At 43.3% G+C, this 18,930-nt stretch overlaps 1 protein-coding gene across 1 annotated transcript in view; it reads left to right on the top strand.

The window, feature by feature from the left end:
* Positions 1–1,614: 1,614 nt before the first annotated feature.
* The window catches only part of LOC106591265 (ras-specific guanine nucleotide-releasing factor 2), a 65,345-nt gene continuing 48,029 nt past the window's right edge, over positions 1,615–18,930 (top strand). The window contains exons 1-4 of the mRNA XM_082970622.1: positions 1,615–1,720; positions 15,022–15,195; positions 15,260–15,399; positions 18,259–18,371. Of these exons, the coding sequence (XP_082826748.1) occupies positions 1,615–1,720; positions 15,022–15,195; positions 15,260–15,399; positions 18,259–18,371 (533 nt within the window). The remainder of the gene's footprint in view (positions 1,721–15,021; positions 15,196–15,259; positions 15,400–18,258; positions 18,372–18,930) is intronic.

Here is an 18,930-nt window from a genome sequence, read left to right as displayed (position 1 = left end):
GGGCTCAAAGCGATTTGAAAGTCTTAAGTCCGGACGCGGGGGAAGAATGCAGGTGTGCCGAGAACGATTCTTCTACTTCTTTCTGGTTCCGACACGCATCCATTTACGCTCACCTGGAGTCGAACAATGAGCAGCCATTTTCTGGTTCAAGCTAGTAGAGGGGTGCAGTGGTGGAAACGTATCATAGTCCAGGAAGGTCCCATTATGATCCTCTTGGATGTTTTGACAGGAAGCATTTAAAGATGTCGATAGTCTAATGGAATCCTTATTCAGTTCAAGCCGCTTGGTCAAATTGAAAAAAAAATCATAAAGAGTAATAATCCTTTCTTAATAAGCTGCATCAAGTTCAATACATTTGTTGTATTTTTCATAATCTAAAATGACCACAGCACCCCCCTTGTCTGCAGGTTTGATAAACAAAGATTAGTCTTTCATTTGTTCATTGAGTGCCTGTTCTTCTGTCCAGGTGAGGTTTTCTGAATATGGTTAGTTTTTCTTGTATATACAGGCACAACTTCTTGTTTGACTAACCTACAATAGGTATTAACTGAGGAGTTGTTAACCATAGGACAGAATTTGCTTTTGGGAATAAAATGAGTAATAGTTATTTGTTGGGTCTCTAGGCTATAAGCAGAATTTTGGGAAAACACATCTAAGTTCAATCTTACAAATTAATCTTTCATATCAAATGGTTTGTCTGTACAGAGGCCCTTAGATAAGAATGAGACTTGAGCGTCAGCGAGTTCTTTTTTTGGATAGGTTAATTACCGCGTCCTGCTGTAGCTCCTAGTCCCCTCGATACGTAAAGCTTAATAAAGAACAGTGAATCTAGCATGAGCAGCATGCAGGTTTCCCTTTTTTCTCATGTTCTAATTTATAATAAAATTTACTCCAAAATGACACAATACATTATTAACCATACATTTCTATTGGGCAGAACATTATAAAATAAAGAAATAATCTGAAACACAACCAAAATTTACTGCAAATGCATCCAATAAGTTTTTAGAGTTAGAAACTTGATGTAGTCAATGCGTGCCAGGAATATGGGATCAAATACAAAACTTTTGACTACTTTATTTATACAAATCTTTAGACGTGTCAATCATTTTGACACTCCTAAGCATATCACTTATTGGCTGGGCGGACACTGCACACACACACACACGCACACACAGTGCAGGCTATTAATCTAAAGTGGCTCTGTAGTCCTCTGAGTCTATGAAGACAGTTATAGGGAAGACTTTGTGATTCGGTGTCAAAATGCTGTTGAGGGCCCCCCCTACATTTTCCTCGTGTACCCCAAGTATTTATCTGTGTGAGAGAGTGTGTGTGAGTGAAGGATTCACTTTTCTGTTTTTAAAAGGTATTTTCTGATTTTATTTAACTGAGATAGAGGATGACAGTGAGGAACGACACACATTGTGACAAAGGGCATTATGCCAGATTCAAACCTATGCCGTCACTGTAGACGTGTGTGCTGGAGGCTGCAGCATTACCGCTAGACCAGCCAAGCATGAGGACTCACTGTTCTATATGAAGCCGTTGTTGTTGCCATTGTGTGATTGATAATAGTGTGTCATTTTCTGCTTAGCTGTCTTGGAGTCTGTCTCAATGGACAAGTTCATCCCAGAGTCGCCTCAGAACAGCGAATCAGGAGAAGTCTCTCCCTGCCGCTCCCCCTCCACCCCACGACACTTCCGCTACAGACAGCCTGGAGGTAAATGTGTGTGCGTGTGTGTGCGTGTTTGTGTGTCAGACCTGCGACAACTACAGGTTAAACTGTGCTTCGTGGAAAGTAACTATTTATTTGGGGGGGACAAATAGTTAACTATTTGAATACAGATCCCCAAAGATGACAACGTTTTTAACTATTTGAATACAGTTCTCAGAAAGGGATTATTGTTCGGAAACTATTGGATTTGCTGCCTTCAACTAATGGCAGGGCTGTATCTGGAACTGTATGTTGAAGATAGAAATAGAATAAATAGCAAACACAATCTCCTATACTATTCCATTCTATATGACAGTCATATTTGATCTACACAATACTTTTTTGAACATTCTATATTTAACCTTTATTTAACTAGGCAAATCAGTTAGGAACAAATTCCTATTCACAATAATGGCCTAGGAACAGTGGGTTAACTGCCTTGTTCGGGGGAAGAACGACAGATTTTTTCCTTGTCAGCTTGGGGATTTTATCCACCAAACTTTGGTTACAGGCCCAACACTAACCACTAGGCTACCTGCCGCCCAATTCTCCTGAATGTCTATTTCCCCAGATGTGTACATAATAAATTCAAACCGATTATATTTTGTACAGATGAGTATCAAATCAAATTTTGTCACATGTGCACATGTACAACCCTACAGTGAAATGCTTACTGGTATTTTACTGCTGATCTTTAACCATTTGTTTTTTTATTTAAATGTTTTACTTATCTATTTCTTATTTTTCTTAGAAGTGCATTGTTGTTTAAGGGCTTTACCAGAGCAGCTGTAAAATAACATTAGCAAGGCTGTATACAGGGGGTACCGGTACAGAGTCAATGTGTGGGGGCACAGGTTAGTCGAGGCAATTGAGGTAATATGTAGATGTAGATAGAGTTAAAGTGACTATGTATAGATAATAACCAGAGAGTAACAACAACGTAAAGGGGGGGGGGGGGGGGGGGTAGCCATTTGATTAGCTGTTCAGAAGTCTTATGGCTTAGGGGTAGAAGCTGATAAGAAACCTTTAGGACCTAGACTTGGCGCTCCGGTACCGATGTGTTTGGACCATGATAGTTTGTTGGTGATGTGGACACCAAGGAACTTGAAGCTCTCAACCTGCTCCACTACAGCCCTGTTGATGAGAATGGGGGCGTGCTCGGTCCTCCTTCTCCTGTAGTCCACAATCATCTCCTTTCTCTTGATCACGTTGAGGGAGAGGTTAGTGTCCTGGCACCACACGACCAGGTCTCTGACCTCCTCCCTATAGGCTGTCTCATTGTTGTCGGTGATCAGGCCTACCACTGCTTTGTCATTGGCAAACTTAATGATGGTGTTGGAGTCGTGCCTGGCCATGCAGTCATGGGTGAAGAGGGAGTACAGGAGGGGACTGAGCACGCAACCCTGAGGGGCCCCCGTGTTGAGGATCAGCTTTGCAGATGTGTTGTTACCTACTTTGCATCAACTTCATGTAATTGTCAATAAAAGCCTTTGACACTTATGAAATGCTTGTAATTATACTTCAGTATTCCATAGTAACATCTGACAAAAATATCTAAAGACACTGAAGCAGAAAACTTTGTGGAAATTAATATTTGTGGCATTCTCAAAACCTTTGGCCACGACTGTAGACCCACTTCAATTTGCTTACAACCCCAATAGGTCCACAGATGATTCAATCGCCATAACACTGCACACTGCTCTATCCCACCTGGACAAAAGGACACCTACGTGAGAATGCTAGTCATTGACTATAGTATAGCATTCAACACGATAGTGCCCTCAAAGCTCATCACTAAGCTAAGGACCCTGGGACTAAACACCTCCCTCAGCAACTTGATCCTGGACTTCCTGATGGGCTGCCCCCAGGTGGGAAGGGTAGGTAACAACACATCTACCACACTGATCCTCAACACAGGGACCCCGCAGGGCTGTGTGTTCAGTCCCTTCCTGTACTCCCTGTTCACTCATGACTGCACGGCCAGGCACATCTCCAACACCCACATTAAGTTCGCCGATGACACAACAGCGGTAGGCCTGATCACCGACAATGATGAGATAGTCTATTTAAAAATATATATTTCACCTTTATTTAACCTCTCTAGGGTATGTGGGACAGTGGAATCCCGTGGCGAGTTATTCAAATACCTTAGAAATGCTATTACTTCAATTTCTCAAACATTTCTCAGACTATTTTACACCATATTAAAGACAAGACTCTCATTAAACTGTTTTGGATAGGGGGCAGTATTTTCACGGCCGGATAAAAAACGTACCCGATTTAATCTGATTATTACTCCTGCCCAGAAACTAGAATATGCATATAATTATTAGCTTTGGATAGAAAACACTCCAAAGTTTCTAAAACTGTTTGAATGGTGTCTGTGAGTATAACAGAACTCATTTGGCAGGCCAAAACCTGAGAAGATTCTGTACAGGAAGTACCCTGTCTGACCATTTCTTGGCCTTCTTGATCATCTCTATCCAAAACAAGGGATCTCTGCTGTTACGTGACACTTCCTACGGCTCCCATAGGCTCTCAGAAGGCGGCAAAAAGGTGAATGGTGGCTTTGCAGGCCCTGGCTGAAAAACATTAGCGCGTTTGGATAGTGGTCGGTCAGAGTACTATGAGACTGAGGCGCGTGCACGAGGCGACCCCATGTTTTTATTCTTACATCTTTGAACGTAAACAACGACTCCCGGTCGGAATATTATCGCTTTTTTACGAGAAAAATAGCATAAAAATTGATTTTAAACAGCGGTTGACATGCTTCGAAGTACGGTAATGGAATATTTAGAATTTTTTTGTCACGAAACGCGTCGGGCGCGTAACCCTTCGTCACCCTTGGATAGTGTCTTGAACGCACAAACAAAACGCCGCTATTTGGATATAACTATGGATTATTTTGAACCAAACCAACATTTGTTATTGAAGTAGAAGTCCTGGGAGTGCATTCTGACGAAGAACAGGAAAGGTAATCAAACTTTTCTAATAGTAAATCGGAGTTTGGTGAGGGTCAAACTTGGTGGGTGTCAAAATAGCTAGCCTGTGATGGCGTGCCATCTACTCAGAATATTGCAAAATGTGCTTTCACCGAAAACCTATTTTAAAATCGGACATAGCGAGTGCATAAAGGAGTTCTGTATCTATAATTCTTAAAATAATTGTTATGTTTTTTGTGAACGTTTATCGTGAGTAATTTAGGAAATTCACCGGAAGTGTTCGGTGGGAATGCTAGTTCTGAACGTCACATGCTAATGTAAAAAGCTGGTTTTTGATATAAATATGAACTTGATTGAACAAAACATGCATGTATTGTATAACCTGTTAGGGCTAGGGGGCAGCATTGACACGGCTGGATAAAAAACATACCCGATTTAATCTGGTTACCACTCCTACCCAGTAACTAGAATATGCATATACTTATTACATATGGATAGAAAACACCCTAAATTTTCTAAAACTGTTTGAATGGTGTCTGTGAGTATAACAGAACTCAAATGGCAGGTCAAAACCTGAGAGATTCCTTTACAGGAAGTGGCCTGTCTGACCATTTGTTGAACTTCTTTTCCATCTCTATCATTTACTAAGGATCTCTGCTCTAACGTGACACTTCCCACGTCGTCCATAGGCGCTCAGAGCCCGGGAAAAAACAGAATGTCGTCATTCCAGCCCCAGGCTGAAACACATTATCGCCTTTCTCAAGTGGCCGATCAAGAGACACTAGCTTATGCGCATGACCCCGACCGCCCCCGCCTTTGGGATTTTTTCCTCTGTTTGCCGAAAAGGAGATTCCCTGTCGGAATATTATCGCTTTTCTACGAGAAAAATGTCGTAAAAATTGATTTTAAACAGCGGTTGACATGCTTCGAAGTACGGTAATGGAATACTTAGAATTTTATTGTCACGAATTGCGCCATGCGCGTGACACTTCTTTACTATTTCGGATAGTGTCTGGAACGCACGAACAAAACGCCGCTATTCGGATATAACGATGGATTATTTTGGACCAAACCAACATTTGTTATTGAAGTAGCAGTCCTGGGTGTGTATTCTGACGAAGACAACAAAAGGTAATGAAACTTTTATAATAGTAAATATGATTATGGTGAGTGCTAAACTTGCCGGGTGTCTAAATAGCGAGCCCGTGATGCCTGGGCTATGTACTTAGAATATTGCAAAATGTGCTTTCACCAAAAAGCTATTTTAAAATCGGACATATCGAGTGCATAGAGGAGGTCTGTATCTATAATTCTTAAAATAATTGTTATGCTTTTTGTGAACGTTTATCGTGAGTAATTTAGTAAAATGTTAGCGAATTCCCCGGAAGTTTGCGGGGGGTATGCTAGTTCTGAACGTCACATGCTAATGTAAAAAGCTGGTTTTTGATATAAATATGAACTTGATTGAACAAAACATGCATGTATTGTATAACATAATGTCCTAGGGTTGTCATCTGATGAAGATCATCAAAGGTGAGTGCTGCATTTAGCTGTCTTCTGGGTTTTGGTGACATTATATGCTGGCTTGAAAAATGGGTGTCTGATTATTTCTGGCTTGGTACTCTGCTGACATAATCTAATGTTTTTCTTTCGTTGTAAAGCCTTTTTGAAATCGGACAGTGTGGTTAGATTAACGAGAGTCTTGTCTTTAAATGGCTGTAAAATAGTCATATGTTTGAGAAATTGAAGTAATAGGATTTTTAAGGTTTTGAAAATCGCGCCACAGGATAGCAGTGGCTGTTACGTAGGTGGGACGAATTCGTCCCGCCTAGCCTAGAGAGGATAACATAATGTCCTAGGCCTGTCATCTGATGAAGATCATCAAAGGTTAGTGCTGCATTTAGCTGTGGTTTTGTTTTTTGTGACATTATATGCTCGCTTGAAAAATGGGTGTCTGATTATTTCTGGCTGGGTACTCTGCTGACATAATCTAATGTTTTGCTTTCGCTGTAAAGCCTTTTTGAAATCGGACAGTGTTGTTAGATAAAGGAGAGTCTTGTCTTTAAAATGGTGTGAAATAGTCATATGTTTGAAAAATTGAAGTTGAGGAATTTGTAATTCGCGCCACGCCTATCATTGGATATTGGAGCAGGTGTTCCGCTAGCGGAACGTCTAGATGTAAGAGGTTAATCTAACCACACTGTCCGATTTCAAAAAGGCTTTACAACGAAAGCAAAACATTAGATTATGTCAACAGAGTACAATACATGCATGTTTTGTTCAATCAAGTTCATATTTATATCAAAAACCAGCTTTTTACATTAGCATGTGATTTTCAGAACTAGCATTCCCACCGAACACTTCCGGTGAATTTACTAAATTACTCACGATAAACGTTCACAAAAAACATAATTATTTTAAGAATTATAGATACAGAACTCCTTTATGCAATCGCTATGTCCGATTTTAAAATAGCTTTTCGGTAAAAGCACATTTTGCAATATTCTGAGTAGATAGCCCAGCCATCATGGCTAGCTATTTTGAACCCCACCAAGTTTAGCCCTCACCAAAGTCAGATTTACTATAAGAAAAATGTGATTACCTTTGCTGTTCTTCGTCAGAATGCACTCCCAGGACTTCTACTTCAATAACAAATGTTGGTTTGGTTCAAAATAATCCATAGTTATGTTCAAATTTCCTCTGTTTTGTTTGTGCGTTCAAGACACTATCCGAAGGGTGACGAAGGGTGACGCGCCCGACGCGTTTCGTTACAAAAAAATTCTAAATATTCCATTACCGTACTTCGAAGCATGTCAACCGCTGTTTAAAATCAATTTTTATGCAATTTTTCTCGTAAAAAAGCGATAATATTCCGACCGGGAAACCCTGTTTCAGTTCAAAAACAAAAAAAATAAAAACATGGTGTCACCTCGTGCACGCGTCTCAGTCTCATTGTCCTCTGATCAACCACTATCCAAATGCGCAAATGTTTTTCAGCCAGGGCCTGCAAAGACATCATTCACCGGTTTGCCGCCTTCTGAGAGCCTATGGGAGCCGTAGCAAGTGTCACGTTACAGCAGAGATCCTCAGTTTTCAATAAAGAGAGTGTAGAAGCCCAAGAAATGGTCAGAGAAGGCACTTCCTGTTAAGGAATCTCTCAGGTTTTTGCCTGCCATATGAGTTCTGTTATACTCACAGACACCATTCAAACAGTTTTAGAAACTTTAGGGTGTTTTCTATCCAAAGCCAATAATTATATGCATATTCTAGTTTCTGGGCAGTAGTAATAACCAGATTAAATCGGGTACGTTTTTTATCCGGCCGTGCAAATACTGCCCCCTATCCCCAACAGGTTAACCAGGTAGGCTAGTTGAGAACAAGTTCTCATTTGCAACTGCGACCTGGCCAAGATAAAGCAAAGCACTTCGACATATACAACAACACAGAGTTACACATGGAATAAACAAATATACAATCAATAATACAGTAAGAAAATCTATATACAGCATGTGCAAATGAGGTAGGATAAGAGAGGTAAGGCAATAAATAGGCCATGGTGGCAAAGTAATTACAATATAGCAAATAAACACTGGATTGGTAGGATGTGCGTGCAGAGGATGAATGTGCAAGTTGAGATACTGGGGTGCAAAGGAACAAGATAAATTAATACAGTATGGGGATGAGGTAGATTGGATGGGCTATTTACAGATGAGCTATGCTCAGGTGCAGTGATCTGTGAGCTGCTCTGACAGGAGGAGGTCAGAGACCTGACCATGTGGTGCAAGGACAACAACCTCTCCCTCAACTTGATCAAGACAAAGGAGTTGATTGTGGACTACAGGAAAAGGAGGACTGAGCATGCCACGATTTTCGGCGACAGGGCTGTAGTGGAGCAGGTTGAGAGCTTCAAGTTCCTTGGCATCCACATCACCAACAATCTAACATAGTCCAAGCACAGCAAGACAGTCCAAGCACAGCAAGACAGTCGTGAAGAGGGCACGACAAAACCTATTCCCCTCAGGAGACTGAAAATATTTGGCATGGGTCCTCAGATCCTCAAAAGGTTTTACAGCTGCATCATCGAGACCATCCTGATGGGTTAAATCACTGCCTGGTAAGACAACTGCTCGGCCTCCGACCGCAAGGCACTACAGAGGGTAGTGCATACGGCCCAGTACATCACCGGGGCCAAGCTTCCTGCCATCCAGGACCTCTATACCAGGCGTGTAGGAAGGCCCTAAAAATTGTGAAAGACTCCAGCCACCCTAGTCATAGACTGTTCTCTCTGCTACCGCATGGCAAGCACTACCGGAGTGCTAAGTCTAGGTCCAAGAGGCTTCTTAACAGCTCCTACCCCTAAGCCATAAGACTCCTGAACATCTAATCAAATGGCTATGCAGACTATTTGCATTCCCCCCCCCCTTCTACGCTGCTGCTACTCTCTGTTATTATTTACGCATAGTCACTTTAATAACTCTACCTACATGTACATATTACCTCAATTACCTCAACACCGGTGACTCATTGACTCTGTACCGGTACCCCTTTTATATAGCCTGTTATTTTACTGATGCTCTTTAATTATTTGTTACTTTTATCTTTTACTTTTTTTAGATATTTTCTTAAAACTGCATTGTTGGTTAAGGGCTTGTAAGTAAGCATTTCACTGTAAGGTCTACACCTGTTTTATTCAGTGCATGTGACAAATACAATTTGATGAGGTGCTCACCTAGAATGCATTTCAATTAACAGCTGTGCCTTGTTAATAGTTCATTTGTGGAATTTCTTTCCTTCTTTTAATGCGTTTGAGCCAATCAGCTGTGTTGTGACAAGGAAGGGGTGGTATATAGAAAATAGACCTATCTGGTAAAAGACCAAGTCCATATTATGGCAAGAACAGCTCAAATTAGCAAAGGGAAATGACAGTCCATCATTACTTTAAGACATGAAGGTCAGTCAATCTGGAAAATCTCAAGAACTTTCAAAGTTTCTTCAAGTGCAGTTGCAACAACCATCAAGCTCTATGATGAAACTAGTTCTCACAGACCCAGAGTTACCTCTTCTGCAGAGGATAAGTTCATTAGCGTTACCAGCCTCAGAAATTGCAGCCCAAATAAATGCTTCACAGAGACCAAGTAACAGACACATCTCAACATCAAATGTTCAGAGGAGACTGCGTGAATCAGACCATCATTGTCCAATTGCTGCAAAGAAACCACTACTAAAGGACATCAATGAGAATAAGAGACTTGCTTGGTCCAAGAAACACGAGCAATGAACATTAGACCGATGGAAATGTGTTCTTTCTTCTGATGAGTCCACATTTCCGATTTTTGGTTCAAACCGCCCTGGCTTTGTGAGATGCAGAGTAGGTGAACGGATGATCTCCGCATGTGTGGTTCCCACCGTGAAGCATGGAGGTGTGATGTGTGGGGGTGCTTTGCTGGTGACACTATCTGTGATTTATTTCGAATTCAAGGCACACTTAACAAGCATGGCTACCACAACATTCTGCAGCAAAACGCCATCCCATCTGGTTTGCGCTAAGTGGGACTATCATTTGTATTTCAACAGGACAATGACCCAACACATCTCCAGGCTGTGTAAGGGCTATTTGACCAAGAAGGACAGTGATGGAGTGCTGCATCAGATGGCCTGGCCTCCACAATCGCCCGACCTCAACCCAATTGAGATGGTTTGGGATGATTTAGACCGCAGAGTGGAGGAAAATCAGCCAACAAGTGCTCAGCATGTGGGAACTCCTTCAAGACTGTTGGAAAAGCATTCCAGTTGAAGCTGGTTAAGAGAATACCAAGAGTGTGCAAAGCTGTCAAGGCGAAGGGTAGCTACTTTGAAGAATCTAAAATATAAAATATATAAAATTGTTTCACACTTTTTTGGTTACTACTTGATTCCATATGTGTTATTTCATAGTTAATGTCTTCACTATTATTCTACAATGTAGAAAATAGTAAAAGTAAAGAAAAACCCCTGAATGAGTAGGAGTGTCTTTTGACTAATATTGTATATTCAAAAACTTTCAAATATTAATTGGTTGTTTGAGACCTGTAGTCTCAAAGAAAATAGTTGCCTTTTAGTTGAAACTCCTATATAAACTGTATTTGAATACTGAGTATTTGAAAAGGTGGTATTTTCAAATAAACTAGAAAATACAAACACTTTCTGCCAATTTCTGGTGTACAACAGTAGCTAGGATGGGGAGAAGTCTGTCTATAATAAAGCGCTGCTCTGCATTCTTAACAGCACTATCAACAAGGCAGGTCCTACAGGCAGTAGTTTTGTCGCACCTGGACTGCTGTTCAGTCGTGTGGTCAGGCTCGACAAAGAGGGACTTAGGAAAATTGCAATGGCTCAGAACATTTACATTACATTTACATTTAAGTCATTTAGCAGACGCTCTTATCCAGAGCGACTTACAAATTGGTGCATTCACCTTATGATATCCAGTGGAACAACCACTTTACAATAGTGCATCTAAATCTTTTAAGGGGGGGGGGGGGGGTTAGAAGGATTACTTTATCCTATCCTAGGTATTCCTTAAAGAGGTGGGGTTTCAGGTGTCTCCGGAAGGTGGTGATTGACTCCGCTGTCCTGGCGTCGTGAGGGAGCTTGTTCCACCATTGGGGTGCCAGAGCAGCAAACAGTTTTGACTGGGCTGAGCGGGAACTGTGCTTCCTCAGAGGTAGGGAGGCGAGCAGGCCAGAGGTGGATGAACGCAGTGCCCTTGTTTGGGTGTAGGGCCTGATCAGAGCCTGAAGGTACGGAGATGCCGTTCCCCTCACAGCTCCGTAGGCAAGCACCATGGTCTTGTAGCGGATGCGAGCTTCAACTGGAAGCCAGTGGAGAGAGCGGAGGAGCGGGGTGACGTGAGAGAACTTGGGAAGGTTGAACACCAGACGGGCTGCGGCGTTCTGGATGAGTTTTAGGGGTTTAATGGCACAGGCAGGGAGCCCAGCCAACAGCGAGTTGCAGTAATCCAGACGGGAGATGACAAGTGCCTGGATTAGGACCTGCGCCGCTTCCTGTGTGAGGCAGGGTCGTACTCTTCGAATGTTGTAGAGCATGAACCTACAGGATCGGGTCACCACCTTGATGTTAGTGGAGAACGACAGGGTGTTGTCCAGGGTCACGCCAAGGTTCTTAGCGCTCTGGGAGGAGGACACAATGGAGTTGTCAACCGTGATGGCGAGATCATGGAACGGGCAGTCCTTCCCCGGGAGGAAGAGCAGCTCCGTCTTGCCGAGGTTCAGCTTGAGGTGGTGATCCGTCATCCACACTGATATGTCTGCCAGACCTGCAGAGATGCGATTCGCCACCTGGTTATCAGAAGGGGGAAAGGAGAAGATTAATTGTGTGTCGTCTGCATAGCAATAACAGGAGAGACCATGTGAGGATATGACAGAGCCAAGTGACTTGGTGTATAGCGAGAATAGGAGAGGGCCTAGAACAGAGCCCTGGGGGACACCAGTGGTGAGAGCACGTGGTGCGAAGACAGATTCTCGCCACGCCACCTGGTAGGAGCAACCTGTCAGGTAGGACGCAATCCAAGCGTGGGCCGCGCCGGAGATGCCCAACTCGGAGAGGGTGGAGAGGAGGATCTGATGCTTCACAGTATCAAAGGCAGCAGATAGGTCTAGAAGGATGAGAGCAGAGGAGAGAGAGTTAGCTTTAGCAGTGCGGCGAGCCTCCGTGACACAGAGAAGAGCACTCTCAGTTGAATGACCAGTCTTGAAACCTGACTGATTTGGATCAAGAAGGTCATTCTGAGAGAGATAGCAGGAGAGCTGGCCAAGGAGAGTTTTGGAGAGAAAAGAAAGAAGGGATACTGGTCTGTAGTTGTTGACATCGGAGGGATCGAGTGTAGGTTTTTTCAGAAGGGGTGCAACTCTCGCTCTCTTGAAGACGGAAGGGACGTAGCAAGCGGTCAAGGATGAGTTGATGAGCGAGGTGAGGTAAGGGAGAAGTCTCCGGAAATGGTCTGGAGAAGAGAGGAGGGGATAGGGTCAAGCGGGCAGGTTGTTGGGCGGCCGGCCGTCACATGACGCGAGATTTCATCTGGAGAGAGAGGGGAGAAAGAGGTCAAAGCACGGGGTAGGGCAGTGTGAGCAGGACCAGCGGTGTCGTTTGACTTAGCAAACGAGGATCGGATGTCGTCGACCTTCTTTTCAAAGTGGTTGACGAAGTCATCCGCAGAGAGGGAGGAGGGGGGAGGGGGAGGAGGATTCAGGAGGGAGGAGAAGGTGGCAAAGAGCTTCCTAGGGTTAGAGGCAGTTGCTTGGAATTTAGAGTGGTAGAAAGTGGCTTTAGCAGCAGAGACAGAAGAGGAAAATGTAGAGAGGAGGGAGTGAAAGGATGCCAGGTCCGCAGGGAGGCGAGTCTTCCTCCATTTCCGCTCGGCTGCCCGGAGCCCTGTTCTGTGAGCTCGCAATGAGTCGTCGAGCCACGGAGCAGGAGGGGAGGACCGAGCCGGCCTGGAGGATAGGGGACATAGAGAGTCAAAGGATGCAGAAAGGGAGGAGAGGAGGGTTGAGGAGGCAGAATCAGGAGATAGGTTGGAGAAGGTTTGAGCAGAGGGAAGAGATGATAGGATGGAATAGGAGAGAGTAGCGGGAGAGAGAGAGCGAAGGTTGGGACGGCGCAATACCATCCTAGTAGGGGCAGAGTGAGAAGTGTTGGATGAGAGCGAGAGGGAAAAGGATACAAGGTAGTGGTCGGAGACTTGGAGGGGAGTTGCAATGAGATTAGTGGAAGAACAGCATCTAGTAAAGATGAGGTCAAGTTTATTGCCTGCCTTGTGAACAGGGCAGTAAGGTTGGCCCTTGGATGTACACAGAGAGCTAACATTAATGATATACATGTCAATCTCTCCTGGCTGAAAGTTGAGGAGAGATTGACTTCATCACTACTTGTATTTGTGAGAGGTATTGACATGTTGAATGCACTGAGCTGTCTGTTTGAACTAATGGCACACAGCTCAGACACACATGCATACCCCACAAGACATGCCACCAGAGGTCTCTTCACAGTCCCCAAGTCCAGAACAGACAATGGGAGACACACAGTCCTACATAGAGCCATGACTACATCGAACTCTTTTCCACATCAAAGTAACTCATGCCAGCAGTAAAATTTGATTTTAAAAACATATAAAAATACACCTTATGGAACAGCAGGGACTGTGAAATAACACAAACATGGACAAATTCATACAAACACACAATGACATACACACTATAGACACATGTACACATGGATTTTGTGTTATAGATAAGTGGTAGTAGAGTAGAGGCCTGAGGGCACACACTTAATATGTTGTGAAATCTGTTATGAATGTATTGTAATGTTTTTCAAATGTATAACTGCCTTAACTTGGCTGGACCCTGCTTGGCAGCAGCTAATGGGGATCCAGAATAAATACAAATACAAATCTCCTCATTCCCATTCCCTCTGTCATGTATTCTCAAAATCCCTCTCTCCTCTCCTCCACTCTCCTCTTTCCTTCCTCCTTCTCTCCTTTCCTCTTTCATCAGCTCCACTGTAGTCCAGTAAGTAAGGAGAAAAGCAGCGGTATATATTTAAAAAAGTATTCCTTACCCAAGGACACTTCAACAGGTGACTATCCCAGGAAAATAAAGAAAAGGAGAAGTCTGTGTCTGCATTGATCTGAATTTATTTTCAGGATAAAGGCACATTTATCTTTATTTCCCTGGATAGTCAAATGTTGAAGTGTTTTTAGGTAAGGCATATGTTTTTGCATTAACAAGTCTTAGAGTTAATTACCTGATTCCCTTTTTTGTTCAAGGTGGGCTGAAGTGTGTTTGGGTTAGCTTTCATTCCAGTGGTACATATCCTCAGTGGAGTGAATGTTTAGTGAGGCCAGATTCACACAGGATTATTTCCCTGTGACTCACACCTAATTTAAACAAGTCCAAGTCACTGGTTGGAGCTTCAGAGCCAGAGGAGCATACAAGGCAGAGCCCTGCTCATCTGCAATCCACTCAGCTGGGGCATAGAGAGGGAGAGAGACCCTTGGCCCTGGTGCCGAGGTCAACACATAGCTCAGAGACACCAAGTCCAGCCCACAAAGACCTGTGTGTGTGTGTGTGTGTGTGTGTGTGTGTGTGTGTGTGTGTGTGTGTGTGTGTGTGTGTGTGTGTGTGTGTGTGTGTGTTGGTCAGACTGGTAACAGTTTTTCTTGGATTTAGCTTAATGCAACAGTCTGTTTGGATGACATTAAAGCAGCCCATATGTACGGCAGCTGAGACAAGGTGACAGTATTGGACTGAATGGTGTAGATTGGCTCAGACAGTGAAAGAAATGTTGGGACCGTTAACATTCTGTTAGCACAAGGTAGAAATGCTGTGTGTGCTTGTGAATGGATAATTTCTCTCTTTCTCTCTGTCTCTCTCTTTCACTTTCTCTCTCTAGTTCAGTCAGGGGAGAACTCTCGTTGTTCTGTTTCTCCTGCCTCAGCCTTTGCTATTGCTACAGCTGCAGCAGGACATGGCTCTCCCCCAGGTACACATTCACACACACACACACACACCACACACACACACACACACACACACACACACACAAGCAAGCACACTAATTGTTCTCCTCTCTCCACCAGTGTTTAATAACTCAGAGAGGACATGTGATAAGGAGTTTATCATCAGAAGAGCTGCTACTAACAGAGTCCTCAACGTACTTCGACACTGGGTCTCAAAACACTCCCAGGTCTGTACACACTGTGTATGTACAGTACCTTTGGAAAGTATTCAGACCCCTTGACACATTTTGTTAGGTTTCAGCCTTATTAAAAAAAAAATAATAATAATAATCAATCTACACATAATACCCCATAATGACAAAGTAAAAACTGGTTTCATAAATGTTTGCACCCGAAAAATATATGTCACATTTACATAAGTATTCAGACCCCTTACTTAGTACTTTGTTGAAGCATCTTTGGCAGCGATTACAGCCTCGATACTTTTTGGGTATCACACTACAGTGCCTTGCAAAAGTATTCACCCCCTTGGCATTTTTTTCTATTTTGTTTCATTGCAACCTGTAATTTAAATTGATTTTTATTTGAATTTCATGTAGTGGACATACACAAAATAGTCCAAATTGGTGAAGTGAAATGAAAGAAAATAACGTATTTCAAAAATAAATAAAAAACAGCAAAGTGTTGTGTGCATATGTATTCACCCCCTTTGCTATATGAAGCCCCTAAAAAAGATATGGTGCAACCAATTACCTTCAGAAGTCACATAATTCGTTAAATAAAGTCCACCCGTGTGCAATCTAAGTGTCACATGATCTGTCACATGATCTCAGTATAGGAACACCTGTTCTGAAAGGCCCCAGAGTCTGCAACACCACTAAGCAAGGGGCAACACCAAGCAAGCAGCACTATGAAGACCAAGGAGCTCTCCAAACAGGTCAGGGTCAAAGTTGTGGAGAAGTGCAGGTCAGAGTTGTGTTATAAAAAGTATCTGAAACTTTGAACATCCCACAGAGCACCATTAAATCCATTATAAAAAAATGGAAAGAATATGGCACCACAACAAACCTGCCAAGTGAGGGCCACCCACCAAAACTCACAGACCATGCAAGGAGGTCATTAATCAGAGAGGAAACAAAGAGACCAAAGATAACCCTGAAGGAACTGCAAAGATCCACAGCGGAGATTGGAGTATCCGTCCAAAGGACCACTTTAAGCCGTACACTCCACAGAGCTGGGCTTTACGGAAGAGTGGCCAGAAAAAAGCCATTACTTAAAGAAAAAAATAAGCAAACACGTTTGGTGTTCGCCAAAAGGCATGTGGGAGACTCCCCAAACATATGGATGAAGGTACTCTTCTTTCAAAATTGAGCTTTTTGGCCATCAAGGAAAATGCTATGTCTGGCGCAAACCCAACACCTCTCGTCACCCTGAGAGCACCATCCCCACAGTGAAGCATGGTGGTGGCAGCATCATGCTGTGGGGATGTTTTTCCTCGGCAGGGACTGGGAAACTGGTCAGAATTGAAGGAATGATGGATGCCGCTAAATACAGGGAAATTCTTCAGGGAAACCTGTTTCAGTCTTCCAGAGATTTGAGACTGGGATGGTGGTTCACCTTCCAGCAGGACAATGACCCTAAGCAACACTCAAGTGGTTTATGGGGAAACATTTAAATGTCTTGGAATGGCCTAGTCAAAGCCCAGACCTCAATCCAATTGAGTATGACTTGAAGATTGCTGTACACCAGCGGAACCCATCCAAAATCAATTTTAATTCCAGGTTGTAAGGCAACAACATAGGAAAAATGCCAAGGAAGGGGGGTGAATACTTTTGCAAGCCACTGTACAACCTTGGCACACCTGTATTTGGGGAGTTTCTCCCATTCCTCTCTGCAGATCCTCTCAAGCTCTATCAGGTTGGATGGGGAGCATTGCTGCACAGCTATTTTCAGGTCTCTCCAGAGATGTTTGATCAGGTTCAAGTCTGGGTCCTGTCTGGGCCACTAAAGGACATTCAGAGACTTGTCCCGAAGCCACTCCTGTGTTGTCTTGGCTGCGTGCTTAGGGTCGTTGTCCTGTTGGAAGGTGAACCTTTGCCCCAGTCTGAGGTCCTGAGCGCTCTGGAACAGGTTTTCATCAAGGATCTCTCTGTACTTTGCTCCGTTTATTTTTCCCTCAATCCTGACTAGTCTCTCAGTCCCTGCCGCTGGAAAACATCCCCACAGCACGATGCTGCTACCACCATGCTTCACCGTAGGGAGAGTGCCAGGTTTCCTCCAGACGTGGCGCTTGGCTTTCAGGCCAAAGAGTTCCATCTTGACTTCATCAGACCAGAGAATCTTGTTTCTCATGGTCTCAGAGTCCTTTAGGTGCCTTTTGGCAAACTCCAAGCGTGCTGTCGTGTGCCTTTTACTGAGGAGTGGCTTCCGTCTGGCCACTCTACCATGAAGTCCTGATTTTTGAAGTGTTGCAGAGATGGTTGTCCTTCTGGAAGGTTCTCCCCTCTCCACAGAGGAACTTTAGAGCTCTGTCAGAGTGACCATCTGGTTCTTGGTCACCTCCCTGACCAATGCCCTTCTCCCCCGAATTCTCAGACAATTCCTTCGACCTCATTACTCGGTTTTTGCTCTGATATGTACTGTCAACTGTGGGAACTTATATAGACAGATGTGTGCCTTTCCAAGTCAAGTCCAATTAATTTAATTTACCACAGGTGGACTCCAATCAAGTTGTCATAACATCTCAAGGATGATAAATGGAAACAGGATGCACCTGAGCTAAATTTGGAGTCTCATAGCAAAGGGTCTGAATACTTATGTAAATTAGGTATTTGTGTTTTTTATTTGTAATAAATTTGTAAACGTTTCTAAAAATCTGTTTTTGCTTCATCATTATGGGGTATTGTGTGTAGATTGAGGATTCTTCAAAAAAATCAATATTTGAATAAAGCTGAAAAAGTAAAGGGGTCTGAATACTTTCCCGAATGCGCTGTATCCTCCAAACAACGGCTTCTCGGGCAATATCTCTTAAGTGTGTGTGTGTGTGTGTGTGTGTGTGTGTGTGTGTGTGTGTGTGTGTTGTTTAGGACTTTGAGATGAACAGTGAGTTGAAGATGGGAGTGATCTGTCTACTAGAGGAGATACTCAGAGATCCAGATCTATTGCCACAGGAGAGAAAAGCTACTGTTAATATACTAAGGTACACACAAACATGCAGGCATGCACAAACACACACACTCAAATATGAACGCGTACACACACGTACACACAAGCAGCTACTGGCCACATACACTATATATACAAAAGTATGTGGACACACCCCTTCAAATTAGTGGATTTGGCTATTTCAGCCACACCCGTTGCTGACAGGTGTATAAAATCAAGCACACAGCCATGCAATCTCCATAGACAAACACTGGCAGTAGAATGGCCTTACTGAAGAGCTCACTGACTTTCAACGTGGCACCGTCATAGGATGCCACCTTTCCAACAAGTCAGTTCATCAAATTTCTGCCCTGCTAGAGCTGCCCGGTCAACTGTAAGTGCTGTTCATGTGAAGTGGAAATGTCTAGGAGCCACAATGGCTCAGCCACGAAGTGGTAGGCCACACAAACTATCAAAACAGGACCGTCAAGTCCTAAAGAGCATAGCACGTAACAATATTCTGTCCTCAGTTGCAACACTCACTACCGAGTTCCAAACTGCCTCTGGAAGCAACATTAGCACAATAACTGATATTGGGAGCTTTATGAAATGGG

Source organism: Salmo salar, chromosome 29 (assembly GCF_965601325.2).
Source record: "Salmo salar chromosome 29, fSalSal1, whole genome shotgun sequence".
In the NCBI taxonomy this organism is placed as follows: Eukaryota; Metazoa; Chordata; class Actinopteri; order Salmoniformes; family Salmonidae; genus Salmo; species Salmo salar.
The sequence above is the reverse complement of the archived record's forward strand: the minus strand, read 5'-3'. Positions and strand labels throughout refer to the sequence as shown.